Source organism: Neolamprologus brichardi, chromosome 10, assembly GCF_056152115.1.
Source record: "Neolamprologus brichardi isolate AB-2024 chromosome 10, ASM5615211v1, whole genome shotgun sequence".
NCBI classification, from domain to species: Eukaryota; Metazoa; Chordata; class Actinopteri; order Cichliformes; family Cichlidae; genus Neolamprologus; species Neolamprologus brichardi.
The window spans coordinates 6,686,573-6,702,293 of NC_142113.1; the positions used below are offsets into that span (position 1 = coordinate 6,686,573).

Consider the following 15,721-nt stretch of genomic DNA (forward strand, 5'->3'; position numbering starts at 1 on the left):
TCCCCTCTACCATCTTTGCTCTCCCCTCTACCATCTTTGATGTGACCCTGACCAAATGCTACAGCAGCTGGACCCACAACAACAGCCTGAGAATGTCAACAGTCCTGCAGGAAAAAGATCTCATGCAGCGGAGACGGAGAACGTTAAATCCAAGGCCCGTTTCACTACACGGGGGAGATTTCCAGACAGCTTCAGCTGACAGAGCTGTGACGAGACGCCTATTAAGCCCGGATGAAAAGTGAGGCCGAGCAAAAGAATGCTGACCTTAACAACTCTGCATTAAAACTGTGCAGGACAGTGACGGACCAACACGGAGGATCGGGCAGCAAAAAGGGCGTGCCAGAGACACGAGGAGTAACTGAGGTCAGAAGGCACCTCAGATTGGACAAAAGCAGCAGAAGAACATAAGCTGAAGGCACAGGTGTCGGGGCTCAGCCAGGAGCTGACCTCTGAGAAGAGCCGAACAGCAGAGCTGCAGAAGGCCGTGGAGCAAAGCAAGGAAAACATCAATAAACTTCAATCTGACGTGTACGGAAAAGACTCTGAGGTTTCTGCCCTCAGTGAGAGCTCAAGACATCAGAGCAGAAACTGAGCATGGCTCAGGAGGAGCTGGCTGCTAATCGAACCCATCAGTCAGGCTTAGAGTCCCAGATACAGGACTTGAAATCAGCCCGGAGCTTGCTGGAGCAGGAGGTTGCCAAACCTGACAAGAAGCTCCAACACAGGAGCAAACCCTGAAGGACCTACAGAAGCAAAAAGGGTCAAGTTAAGGAGGAGCTGGACAAGGAGAAGATGCAGGACACTGGAGAAAAGGACTGCCTCAATTGGGGCCAGAACCAGTATGGAGAGAACTTTGGGCAGCAGCACCAATGGACCCAAACGGACTGAAAAGGAGGAGAGCAGGACCCCAGAGCACGCTTCAGGCCATGGTTTACCCAGAACACCAGAACAGGAAAGTGATGAACACAAACACACACACACACAAACACACACATTTACATACACTGACTCAGAATCAAGAGAAACACACACATATGAACACATATGCACTTGTTGATTGACTGAGAAATGACACACACACATGCACACAAATCAAAATGCTGATTCAATTCACTGAGAAGTGATCCACACACACACTCACATACACACATACACATACACATGTTTGTGCAATGAAGAGTGATACACACACGCTGCTGCAATGAAGAATGCTTTACTAACAAATGCTATGCTGATACGCAAAATGCTGCACACAAACGTCCAAATACAGAATTTGTTACAACAACAAGAAGCCATTGATTGTTAATTGGTTAAATGCATTTCATGACACCCAGAGGGCATTTGTGTAGATTTAGGGGACAGGGTCTGGAGCAGTTTGGTTATGAAAACAATGTCTGTGAGTGATGTCTGTTTATGGCTCAAGGCCTCAACTGAATTGTTTACTGTGCTTCACACAGCCTGATAAGGAGCAGTGGTACAGAGTGAAAATTATGAATTAACGGTGTGAGCCTTATTTCGGAGCGCCACATTTTTGTGATTGAGATTTAATTGAAGGAGGAACACACTGAAAAAAAAAAAAAAAAGAAGAAAAGGGGGCCAGCCCTTGGATTTATGTAAGCATCCCACATGTATTTAACACAATTGCCTCAGGCTTTAAAGATCTGTATAAAATTCAACAGGAAATCATAGCTTCCCTGTATTTCCTACATTGTTGGCATGGTGGTGAGTGCTGTTGCTCCACAGTAAGAAGGTCCTGGGTGCAAGTCCACAGTCTGGTTAGTTTGCAGTAGTCTCTCTCTGGGTATTCTGGTTTCCTGCCACAGTGAAAAGTCATGCAGCTGTTAGAGCTAGGTTAATTGATGATTCTAAATTATCCGTGAATGTAAGTGTAAATGGTTGTTTGTTTCTAGGTGATAGACTGGTGACCTGTTCGGGGTGCACCCTGCCTGGTAACGTATCACTTTAGAGTTATTTCCCAGCCCTCGTGCAATTAGGATAAAGATAGGAGGATGGTAGTTGGTGTAGACCCATTCAATTTTTATGGTAATCAGAATTTAGACTTTGTTGAACCGTAGGCAATATGAAGACAACATGTAGTATTTAAGGGACCGAGTAGAATTTGGATAAAAGTTATTGAATAGTGTTGAAAAAAAATGACAGAATTGTGAAGGATTAAAATATTCCAGGAGCTTAACTTACTCCATCTGAACATGTCTTAATCATGTAATATGAACTCAAAATGCACAGGTTTACTGAATATGAAAAGGTTGTGTTGATTTAACTCAGTTGTTTAAGTTTCTACCAAAGCAAAACATTTGTGTGCAACTAGTGTCCACTATTGACTGAAGTAAGTCCAACATGTTTTTGTCAGTGCAAAAAGAAGTTACGGTACCTGTATGCTTACACAATATTGTCCCGGGACGGAGAAAAACTTTCTGGTGAAGTTTTGGTTGATTTTGGGTTTTGCTTAACACTAGGTTGATTTTATCAGTGAGGTTTGGATTGTTTTCTTTCTCTAAGAGAGAGAAAGATGGTTTTATGCTTGGACATGTTTCCAACGGGCCCCAGTATTTGTTATTATATGAGTATTTTATTGGTTACGTTTGTCTTTGCTTTTGTTACAGTGCACTGAAATAAGAACATCTGAGAGGAGTGATCCACCGGTGGTGATATTTTGGTATTTTGTGAGTTCCTGATTTAACAAATCAGCTCTTTAATCCAGGCCTGAGAGATTGAACTTTAAAGCGCTATAAAACATGATTACTAGAAACAGTTGCAAAGTATTTTTCTCCATAATTATAATGGGCTCTGGAGAGATTCACTTATATGGGACATTGATCACATGAGAAGTCCTGAGCCTAAAAGGATTGCAGCGAGTCAATCCAGTCAAAAAACAAGGAACTGTTTTCCTTTAAAATGATGACGTCATCTTGCTGGTGATGGAGCCTCGAATAGGTTGCGTGTGAGACTCCATTATCAGCAATATCTGGTATGAATGTGTGTGAATGTATGCATGTGACTGGACTGTGATGGACTGACGACTAAATGTTTAAACTGACTTGACACTGAGACAAAAACGATACCGACTTTAGGATTAGTACATGTCTACAAACAATTCACCCAGCTTGTAAAAGAAGGGTGGATGTTTTGTCTCGCTTTGTTTTGTTTTTGCAGGAGTAGGAGGACAGAGACTAAGGGGGGAGGCTGTAGCTTCACATGAGTGTGAACTGCAGACTTAACCCTTTGGTTGCTAATTTTGAGCTACTGATGTTTCCATCAAGAAAATTGTGTTTTATTAGCTGTGTTTCGATTAATGCAGCACATTATATTGTTGGGAATGTTAAATGCTAAAGTGAAGAGAAGCTTTGATTTCACTCATGACTGAACGTGTTATTATTAACCATAGCAGGCCACTGTAAAAAGTCAATCAATTTTGATAGAAAAAGCAAGAAAAAACTCTATTGATACCTACACAGCAAATCCAGCATGTCCAAATTAACACTGTCAGATTTGATTTCAACACTTTTAAAGTGTCTATATGGGTCCACACCAGAGAGTGTTGATTTGACTCTTTTTGGAGAGTTGGTACGTTAACTCTGATTTAGTGTCAAACACCAAATCTCTCTGGAGTTGATAATTTGGCACTTGGTGGTAAGAGTTTATATATTAACTCTCAAAGAGTATTTTAGTTTAGCTACGTAAGAGTTATCTTCTAATTAATTCTAAAAAGCGGGAATCTTACTGTTCTGAACTTCTAGAAATTTCTTTTGGAAATAAACATTTACTAAAAAGACACAATGGTTTTTGAAAAACATTTATTCTGAACTGTGCACCACAATTTCAAAACATTTTCTGAAAGATGTAACAGTGTACATGTTCTCACTTTCATTACAATTTCGTTTATCAAAAGGTCTGACATAGGTGAGCTGGTAAATGCAAAGAACAGCATTCTCATCACTTATTTCAATAAATACAAAATACAATATGCATGTCCTTAATTCATCACTTTGTGGAACTTCAACGCACTTCTGCTCTCCCCCATATTCCATCTTCACAAGCATATCCTATGTGGAGATTGAATAAAAATTAGTTGACACTAATTAATGGCACAAATCAATTGCAGCACAGTTAAAAAAAAAAAAAAAAAAAGGAATCCTTTTTGAGCCATTACTTGTGTAAAGTATTTTCCCAAAAGACAAGGACACAGACAACAGGTAATACTGAACTAAATGTAAAACCTCAACCTTTTTCATTTTTACCTAAAACCGTGTGCACAAAACTCTGGAGGGATCTAAATGCTAACGTAGAACTCAGTCGGGACTTGGGACATCGGCTACTGCTGTTTGCTCGTTTTTTATGGGAGATCGTTTTCAGGCTTCAAGTAGCACCATTATACCAACATTTCACATTCTAGACATTGTTTTAAGTGTATTTGACCAAGAAATTTGACTGAAAATTCACATGCAAGCTTTTTTTCAAGGCTGTGGTATTTGCCCGCAAACAATACCTTTCAGCTAGCTAAAACAGAATATTATGCTATCACCGAGCAACATGGCTAATGCCTTTCACACAGCTTTGTCTCAACTCCAAAGAGCCACAGAAGTAAAAGCTAATAACAATAATTGAAACAATCTTTGAAAACATGACTTACCAAGCATGGCAAACAACTCAAATATGTAGAGCAAAATGTTTTGAAACGGCTTCACTTCAGCTTCGATTGGAGCCGTGCTGGGGGCGGAGTCTGTGAATTTACTCTATTGGTGTCATAGCCCCTGTAGGAGTTCAGAGTTAAGAGGTCAAGAGTTAATGTTTCCATTGTAACACCTCCAGATTTGACATAGAAACACTCATTTTTAACACTCGATTTTAACTACTATCATTTTACACCTCAGAGTTACATTAAAAGAATGTGACTCTACTTAGAGTAAAATTAACTCTAAGACTACTAATACCAAAACATTTAACACTTTTGAATTTGCTGTGTATGAATAACAGGGGAATGATAGACTTGTCACATTCAAAATAGAGATATGTAATGACAAACCTTGGTCCACGTCATTTAGGTTCTCCATTGAAATAGTCAATAATTTAGAAAAGTAAGATAGAACCGACAGGGGCATGTGGTGCTGCACAAGAACAAGAGCAAAATAAAGAAAAATTATTGTGTTTAGCTTTGATAAATTAAAATTAAAATGTACCATTACACTCAGAGGATCAATATGAAATTCAATATATGCTAATTTTGTATGAAGTACATGCCTGATAACTGTTCTGTCCTGAGCTTTTGTTTTTACGGCGCCCACTTGACCACACCAACAGTTTCTCGCCACCAAAAGCGGGTACTTGCAAAGAATAGGGAGGAATATCATCAGAAGTGGGAAAGGTAAGCCCCGATGGGGGTGATAATGTAACACACCCAAAGAAAGATTTTAGGTCTGACCAACCGTCTCAGTCGTGGGCAAAACGATGACAGTCAATAAAATTCTAAAAGATAATTTAGTGACAAAAAATATCAAGAGATAAAAGATAAAACAGTCCAGTGTCCCATTCATGAATCAAATAAAAACACACAGTCCCAAGGCCAGAGCCAGCTATGCCACACGGCCAGTTGCACTCCACATGTTGCCTTTAACAGGGGTAGAAGTTGTCCTTGGAGACCCACCAACCTGCAAGCATATAGCCAGTGATCACTCCAACCTGTGCAACTATGCTGCCTTTAGGCTGTGGCATATAATAGGCCCTGGCCTGCACAGAGAGACAAAATGACACCTTCAGTATAAAATTCATAGCACAAAACCCATCCATCCCAAACATATCAGATTATCACATTACATACATGCACAGAGAGACAAAATGACACAGCAGTGTTTGTAGTGTGGGCTATAAGTAGACCAGTGTATCAGTGCAATCAAGTACACCTGCCTCTAATTAGTCCAACCCCATTCCAGCCATTGGCTCACCAAAAATGTGACACACACACAAAAAACCACTCCCAACCCAGTGCAACTTCACACAATAATATGGAGCTGAATTAACACAGGCACACTAGTCTACCATGTTACAATAACACCATTAATTTCACGTATGGTCAAATTCTTAAAACTTGACCCCAAACATGAAAAATTCTTCAAACATTTAGAGACAGAGTGGAGTTCTAGATAAACATAATGCAACAAATCACATAAGGATGGAGCGTTGAAATTAATAAGATGGGGAAATAACACGCAGGAAAAATGTTGATCATGTTGAATATGTTTATTCCAGTGTGCAGAGATTGGCTAATCTGACCAGGAAATGTTATAAATGGATTGTCGGAACAATCAGCGTTAAAATCACCTTTGACAGTCCAGACTAAGATGGCGTTGGACATCTTCAGGGCGGAAAAGGGTTGGTGTGACCAAAGTGTGGTTTGGCTTGTTGTATGTATATTTGATAATGATATAGCTCTGGATGGACCAGTTACCAGGGCATGGAAGGAGGACAGACTCATTAAATGAGGAGAAGGAATTTTCTGGGATTGGAGATCCTGTGGGTGAGTGGTTGACTAAAAGCATGCATAAAATAAAAGCTATTTTTTGTTATTGATTGGTAATAGATTGATAATTGGCCACATTCACAGTTGTATTGACTTGTAGTGGATGTAGTCTACTTCATGTTTAAGCACTCTAATTAACAGATTGAAAATAGTGACATTAAAGGAAGAATAGGCAGCGCCACCCTGTCAGATGCCAGTGTCGGTGGGGCTCAGTGATGAATCAGGTGAGCTTCATGTGAGCTTCATGGCTGAATCAAAACATAGATGCCCCTGCTGTGGTCAATGAGGGATAAAAAGGGGTGTGTTTTACTGTTATTTTAGCATCAGCATTATTGTTACATCAGAATCATATAACAAGCATTGCATTGAACATTTATTGAAGCTATTGACATATTAACATTTGTATTACAGTGATTGTTATAACCCCATGTTAATCTTCTATCTACAGGTGTCAAAAGTAGTCAACAAGTTCATGTTGAAGTGAAGTTCATAATAATACAGGTTTTGTTTGTAGACGATTGTGAAGACGCAGGCTCTGGGCGGAGCCAGGTGTTGAACAGATCTAACATGACAATTAAATTGATTTCATTCCCTAACACAGAATAACAAGACTGGAGCAACGACACTGGACAGGAGAAAGTCTGATACTTTCTAAGATATGAGCTCGCTAACCTTGTTTTTTAATTTTCTAGCTTAATTGAATGGACACATGTTAGAATTAGAAATGGCTAATTTGTTTTTGATGTCTTTTATTAGAATGAGTGGTTTTAATCATTTTTATATATATCTTGCAAATGTGCTTATAATGAGTTGGCACTCGGTCTTTTGAAGGTCATAAGCTTCGTTCGGCGATAGTCCGGACTGATAAAGTGTAAGAAATGCCTTGAGTGCAGCAGGCTAAATGCAAACACGCTTACACACACATACACTAAATTAGGATAAGTCCTTGGGACATTCTGAATATTCTAAACAAATTCTGAATCACCAAAAGATCAGTAGACAGCAACATTAGATTGTTAGAGCTGGGAAGAGAGGTGTTTTGGTTTTCTGTCTCTTACAGAGAAAGGAACAGACACCAGACGAGGTCACAGATATACGAGGATCCTTGGCAGCAGAGACAGACACGGTGACTGCTGAAACATCAACTGGGTTCAAGTGTCATGGCATTTTGGGCTCCAGTTAGTCACGTAAAAAGGATGGATCCCATAAACACAGCGATAACCACGAAGGGGTTGACGGAAATCCAGGAACACCACACCAACGACGTTCGAGAGGCTGTTGGTCATAAGGAGAACACCTTTCTGTTCCTTTTCCTGGGGAACACAGCTGTGATCCCAGAATACACAGATCATTGTTTGAAATCGGGGCAGAATAATCCCCTGATCTGTGCAACGACTGAAGGGTTGTCTAACCCCTGAGGTTGAAGGAAACAAGAGCAGAGAATAACCGACTGGAAGACACTGGTGCCTACAGCAATAAAATAAAGGTTAAAAGCTCCTCGGACAGAGGTTCTAGTCCGAGTACGTTTGGAGGGTATAAGGTAGCACCGAAATAAAGCTGTGGGAGAACTGGGGAGTGATGGGAGTATCATCTGTACCTACTATTGTTGTTGTAATAAAAGTTTTTCTTGCATCTGAACTGCGTAAACACAGAGGTCATCTCACATATGGTTCACCCAACAGGGGGACAAAGGGCCTCAGGAGTAAGGAGAAAAGAACCCAGCAACACTGGATTGCAGGGTGTAAGTGAGCTCTTTAAGTCTAAAGAGCTCATCAGGGGGAATTGTGGGATTATGATATTATTTTATGCCATGTTAGACCCCTAATTAAAGATTGTGAATTATTATGTAGTTTCAGTTTGCATTATGCTCCTGAACTAGAAGAAGGTGATAATTATTACATTTGGTAAACTGATTTGCATTACATTAGACTGTTGATTTATTGTGAATGAATGATATTGTTTTATGATGCATTATACTGCTGAGTTATAAGAAATACTGTTCACAGAAAGTCATCGTCTCATTTGTCTGATTAGAAGAGAACAGAGCATACTGCCCCATTTCATCAGGAGCAGATAAACAGGGAGCCAAGGTCGTAGCTTAGGCGCTGTGTGAGAAAGAATGTTTAGGCTCTGATGATTAGGAGGGGGCCACTAGAGGCTATAAGAGTTTGATCAAGGCTCCACCATTTTGAGATCTGATGCTGTCTGTGTATGGTGTCCATCTCCCACGCGTGTGTTCATTAAATCATCGTTTGACTTGACCCGGCCGGACCAGTGTTGTTATTTTGGTTTTCCTCTTGTATCCATTCCCAATATTTGAATCCGTAACAATACCGAGAGAGAGAATCTTTATATATTCACTCATTTATACCCCAGAGTGCTTGCCATAGCTGGCCTCACACTGAAAGGCCCAAGGCTGGAGAAAAGTTTCATTGCAGGTGGGAGATACTGGAACAGTATCAGTTTGGAATGCATAGTCCAAACTGCATAGACTGGGACATTTTGTTCTCTACTCAAAGCCTCTTTTAGTCCGAGCAACTATGCACTGCGACTCTATCAATTCTTAATCGTAAACACCCTTTCCAGTCAAATACTGGAACCAAAATGGGTATCAAAATGGTATATAAAAAATACCAACTAGAATCCAAAAAATTTAGTTCGAACAATTTCAGAGAAAACTATGTGAAACTAGACGGATTGTCTTTTATCTTACTTGAAAAAAATCTAAATGACAGCTTCTCAAGCTGATGCTTGTTTATTTATATTTTCCTCTGATAAACATTCCATACATTCATTCAGTTCACTTCACTAAATTCTAGTTTTATTAATTAATGCAAAGAGGATCTTCATTTTGCATTTCAATGGACCTTCTCAGAAACTGATTTTGAATAGATAAATAAATATAAGCAACCAGTCATTGCATCCATTTTTATGATGAAGAGTGCTGAGATAAGAACAGAATAAAGAATGCTTTTGAATGGGGCTGTCTCTGAAAAATTGTTTGTTTTACATACAGATTCTCAGTCAAAGCAGTATTTTACAAAGAGATAGCAGGCATAGTGAAGGTTTAGCCACAAAACACAAACAGTCTTTTCAACAGATATCAGAGTTGTTATCTCAGCTGTGTCTATAAAAAAATATATCTTTCCATGATTGGAAAACTTGATGTGAAGACAAAAACAAAAAAAGAAAAAAGACACCTGGCATAAACCAAAGATGTGACGAATGCATGGCCCACACCACAAAGTGTTAAGTCACCAATATAAATAATCTATAACCAATATAAACAATCTATACTATTTGTAAATGTATGTATGTGTACTTTTCAACCCAGCATACTTGAAAAAAAATTTGGCAAATCTTCTTAAATCCCTAGCCACCTCTGTATTTTAACTGACTAATAGACTGTACCTTTAAGAGGTGAAAACCTTCTGATGTTAAGCAGAAAGTTAAGCAGCAATGAAATAAAGCATTGGATCCACTAAATCAGATTTCATAGTATTAGTTCCCAGCAATGACAGTGCTTCAGACCCATGTCTCACAAGTACATTTACCTCTCCAGTCAGATTAATTTGCAAGTTTCCCTTATTATGAATAAATATTACAAAAGCACCCACTCTTCTGCAAAACCTATTTTAAGTCCAGTTGTCCACTATCAGTTTATGACCACAATGCAGTGGAAAAGAAAATCTTCTCTTCCTTTCATTAGTTATTGATTTACCAGTCAAGAGAAAGGTCTAATAAGGCATTGTACTTCATTTTTACCATTTTAACCAACAATTCTTTCCTTTTCAAAAGCATGATGCTCTCCAATAAATATTCCGTTAAAGGCACATTCTATTGTAGTGCATGACCAATTTTATCTTGAGCTTATCTGGGCAACCAGACACATTCCTTTTACTATTGGTTGAATTTTAAAGTTAAGTAATATGAAATGGAAAACCTTCTGAATCCTATTGACAGAAGTGAAACCAAAAGTAAATCAAATTAAACAGCAGGTTGTTAAAACATAGAGTCATAGACCAATGGTGGCCAATACTTCAATACTTTGCTTTCTTTGGTCTAGCAAGCAAGTAATAATAGAAAAATGCCACTCAGAACATACAATGGAACATTGGGACATTCAGTACTGAAAATTCTAATCTTCTCCCTAATGCTATACACTGTGTATTCTCATCATTGATGCTATCATTCAGCCTCCAGAACATTTACATCCGATTATTACCTTTCATTTAATTTAATTACCTTTAAGTGAAACTTTAATTAATTAAAAAAAGTGAAATCCACTATGGGTCAAACAGAGTCAGTTATAGTCGGGATTGGGTGGAAAACAAAGAGGGACAAGAAAAGACACTGTAGATGCCATAGTCTATGGTAGTCTTAATGTTTGGAGTCTGTTTTCCCTTTGAGTCTAAGTTGGCCAGGATTTTTCCTCCTTATGTGGTGGAGTCTGCTTCCTGCTCTTCAACCAAGCACATTCAATAGAATCTTATTAATATAGCACCAAATCATAACAACAGTTGCCTCAAGGTGCTCCTCATCAAACTACAGTCCTCTGCTGTATTCAAGGACCAGTCTGCCACCTTTCAGTGGTAAATCAGCCCCCAAATGTTATTTGTCTTCGCTTGTTTTCTATTGTGTTGATCTCTGTGCTTTTTTGCCTCCAGTCAACCCCAGCCTGGGTTGAGAACCCACCACTTACCTGCACAACTCACCTGACTCTTTGGAACTGGCTCACTCCATCTGTCTACATGCACCTTTGTGAAGATTTCAGTCCCCAGTTAACCTCCCTACCCTCCTGGATGTGCTTACCTCATGGCCATTCATTTGGGAGAGACTCACTGGATTCCCTCCCCCTGCTAATCATTGGACAGGCAACATCTTCCAAGGACTGACTCACCCACACTACCAAGTAAGCCATTGGTTCTCGCTAGTTATCTTTTGAGACTCCCCTATCTGGAATCACTGGATTAATGTCCCTTTCCTCTTCCATAGTGTCACTTCCTCCTTTGGATCCATTACTCTGTCTTTGTCGCCCTTGTGAATTCTACTTGTTGCAAAACATTATTGTAAATAAATCTTTTGAATTCTGTTGCATTTGAGTACTCTATTTTGCTTCGACCAGACCATGACAGCAAAAACATATATATTATCTTATTTTACTCTTCATTTGCTCTTACTTTTATTTAGACTCTTTATTTAAAACATTTTAATTATGCTGTACTCCATATGTCCTGAAATTAGCAAACAAGGCCATAAATTCAGTAAAGATGTCTTAATGAGGTCATAGATTAAGTCTCATAGACTTCTAAATAATCACAGAGGAGCTGTTCTCTGCTGACCATTAGTTTAATGCACTTTTCCATTAACTCAAACACTACATCCATGTGTTCTAAAAAATCAGTATTAAGAAAATAAAGTAAAACGCAAAAAAAAAATGACATCATTAAGAAAAAAAAAACACCAATATATCAAAAATTTACCTGAAGAGGAGATGAGCTTCCAGCTGACGGAAGGCTCTGGTTTACCACTTGCTTGGCACATCAGGGTGATGTTAGAGCCTTCATTTACCACAACATCTCTTGACAGGTTGGTGATTTTTGGTGGCACTGTGAAGGAAAATCAAATATATAAATTCAAGCTGTGATGTTACTAATCTCAAGAGGCACTTCTGAAAAAGGATATCACTATGACATATGTCATTATCATTATTATTGTTATTATTTTGCATAATAATATTTGACATATTTCAGTTTGAAGTTTGACACTAAAAAAGGGCCTGTATATTAGAATGGAATCTGTCGCTTGCCAAAGACATGGATTTAGACAGGGAAAATCTTGCAAAGAGACACAATGAAGCTGCATTATAGGTACTGTATGATGCAGAACTGTGTTAGACTAAAAAACAAAAAAAATTAAATCTTAACCTCTGATCCATCAATTTTAGTTCATTCTTTTGCTCTCTTTGTTTTTGCTCTAGGGTTTTTCCAAGCACCTAAACGTAACACAAGTGAATATGGATTGTCAGATTAATCAGCCATGAAAAAAATAATGATTGAAAATTTAAAATGTTCATTATTTTTTCCCAAAGGACTTTGAATGTTATCAGCCAATTAAATTGACATTTTTAGTTTTAAGAACTCCCATAGATATCACCAGCAGGTGCTCACCTATTACCAGTGTAGGGACTAACGCGTTGTTAAGTAACGCGTTACAGTAACTACATTATTATTGTGGTCACGAGCACGGTAACTAGTTATTATGCCAAAATCAGGAACACGTCGTTATTCGTTACTTCATGTGGTGGCTATCGCAGAGATTCCACAGTTTCAATAACATTAGCAAGTGGTGGACGCCAGCAGGTGGATGAGGGAAAGGGGGGGCAGGAGGGGGAGAGACCTGAGGCGGCCACCGGTGTCAGGTGAACTGAACTTCAGGTAAGAAGTTATGACCTGCAGTCTGTCTGGGTCAGATATAAACCAAGTTTAGGTATAGTTTATTTTCGTTATGCTGACTTTTTCGTACTGAGTATTAGCTAGCATGACAAAGTTTCTATACAGCTGGGTGGGTGCTATGATGTTACTGATGTTGAACTTTATTTTGTTCATAAGATTAATTATTAGAGTTGCCAACCGTCCCCTAAAAAACGGAATCGTCTCGTATTCAGAGAAAATATTACGCGTTTCGTATTGAGGTGAAAAGGAGCACAGTATGTCCCGTACTTCAGATACAATGAAAAAGAAGACAGAAAGCTGGAGTTATTCTGTCTTTATGCTGCACAGCTGCCTCTTCTTCTCTCATTCTCTCCCCTCCCTCTCCTGTTGCTACTTCAATCATGAAACTGATCAATGATCAGCTGATCGGCCTTTCTGTCACAAGTCCCGTCTATCTTGTTTGCTTATCGCCCACTTTGCACCAGAAAGAAGAAACCAGCGGAGGTTGCGTTAAACAACAGCAGCACGTTTAAGCTTGATCAGCTGTTGTTAGAATTTATTTAATATTACCTTCTAGTATCAGCCGATGTTTGCTGGAGCCACAGCCGTAAAAGCTGCTGGTCATGATATCGGTTTGAATATGTGGTGAGAGGGAAACATGAAGGTGAAACCAGCAGATGTCCTTACTGAATCATCAGAGCTGAACAGGTGATGGAGAAACAGGTTTACCTTTAGATGACATGAATGAGTTAAAGTTATGAACTGTTTCTAAGAGACAAATACCACCAGGATCCTTTTTTTTTTACAGCTGACAGCTGGTAACTGTGCAGGGGCGGGTCTAGCAAAGTTTTGCCAGGGGGGGCACGTAGGGCGTTAACAGGGAAAGGGGGGGAGGGGGGGGGCACAAAGAAGTACTTTTCTTTCTTATTCTCATTTAAAATATCTAGCTTTTAAAAAATAATTATCTGAATCTTACAACAAACGATTGATAGATTGATGCATATATACCATCAAAACAGTGTACATCATTCTCACAACAGCGTTTGTTTCCATTCAAAGGCTTTATGATTTTTCCTATAATGGCGGGCCGGTTGTAATATTCTGTTCTTAAACTTCTAAGGAACATATAATGCAACACAGGATATGTACTCATTAGTACACACGACATTTGACATATGTTTTGTTTTTTTTTTTGCTTTAGGGCAGCGATTCGCCTACACACTTTACAATCACAGGTCAAGGATGACCCTCGGTTTGACCACTCGTCCTGATCTGGTGGTCAGTATAGGGCTAGTGTCCTTGGGTGGTGTTTTAGTGCCTCTAGATGGCGACTGACGCTCTGCTTGTTGTTGAGTTGCACTTTCATGCTGGGTTACCAAATCGGGTGCTGGTGCTGAAGGTGCTGGTGACGCCTTAGCGCCTCTCAGGTGCCGTCGGTTACGCCGTATAGTCTGCCCCTCGCCAGCGCGGATCACGAAAGAGCGGGCAGTCTCTGCAGGTTGGATGATGACAGCCAATTTCCAGCTTTCGGACTCATGCTGAAAGCGGATGTGCTCCCCCTGCTGCGGCCTCGGTAGTGGTGCAGCGCTGCAATTGTAGTATCGCCTCTGGTGCTCTTGTCTTTCCATCCGTGTCTTTTGCTCCACCGTCAGGCGTATGACGCGGGGTACCAGCTGGTATCCGGTGATGGGAAGCACTGAGCGCAGACGTAGAGTCACGAGGAGCTGCGTGGGTGATCTGAAGCCGTCGACTGGTGTGTTCCTTTGCTCCAATAGAGACAGGTAGGGATCTACTCCCTGAACATGAGCTGTATCCAGAACTGATTTGGCAGATTTGACTGTTCTTTTGGCAAGGCCGTTGCTTTGTGGGTACAAAGGGCTTGAGGTTGTGTGGACAAAGTCCCATGTGACTGCAAAGTCCTTGAACTCTCGAGAGCTGTACTATGGGCCGTTATCTGAAATAAGCTTCTCTGACTGGCGAATATGGCCTTGAGCTTTTTGATGACGGACCCTGCGGTGGTGGAGAATAGCCTTTCGACCTCAAAGTAGCGGCTATAATAGTCCACATAAGTAGTCTCGTCCACGCCATGTGAAGAGGTCTGAGGCCACGGCCTGCCATGGTCTCTCAGGAATCTGGTGTGGAATGAGAGGTTCTTTAGGGTTCACTGCACGCCTCTCCTGACATATGGAACAGTTTTCCACCGTGGCAGCAATGTCCTTGCCCATGCCTGGCCAGAAGAGGGCGTCCCTCGCTTTCTGCCCTCCTCTCAATCCCCATGTGCCCAGTGTGGATTCTCTCCAGCATATTGTTTCTTAGGGCTGTTGGCACTATGATTTTGTCACCTTTGAAGATGATGCCATGGAACTGTGAAATTTCATCTCTGAAGTTCCAGAAGTCCAAAAGGGTTTTGGAGCATTTTTTTCTGTCCTCAGGCCAGCCATCATGCACGGTTTGCTTTAGCAGGGTGAGCTGCGGGTCGCATCCTGTCGCAGCCTGGATCTCTGAGAGCTTTTTGTCACTTACTGGGAGGCTGTTTATCACTGAGTGGACCTGGTCCTCCATGCCTTCGCTTAGCGTGCTGTCGTGGTCGAGCAATGGTTTCCTGGACAGTGTCTCGGCCACAGGTATGTCTTTTCTGGGCCAGTGCACAATCTCTATGTCGTATCTCTGCACTCTGTCGTGATTCTGATCCCAGACGAACTCCGAGTCTTGCTTGAGCAGCTGACGCAGTGGTGCATTCCCTTCTGATAGT

The 15,721-nt window shown here is 40.4% G+C and overlaps 1 protein-coding gene across 5 annotated transcripts in view; it reads right to left on the minus strand.

Moving 5' to 3' along the window:
- Positions 1 to 15,721, minus strand: part of ntm (neurotrimin) — a 358,272-nt gene that overhangs the window by 22,739 nt on the left and 319,812 nt on the right. For all 5 annotated transcript variants that reach the window (XM_006800517.3, XM_006800518.3, XM_006800516.3 and 2 more), the window contains one exon: positions 12,019 to 12,144. In XM_006800517.3, coding sequence (XP_006800580.1) covers positions 12,019 to 12,144 — 126 coding nt within the window. The remainder of the gene's footprint in view (positions 1 to 12,018; positions 12,145 to 15,721) is intronic.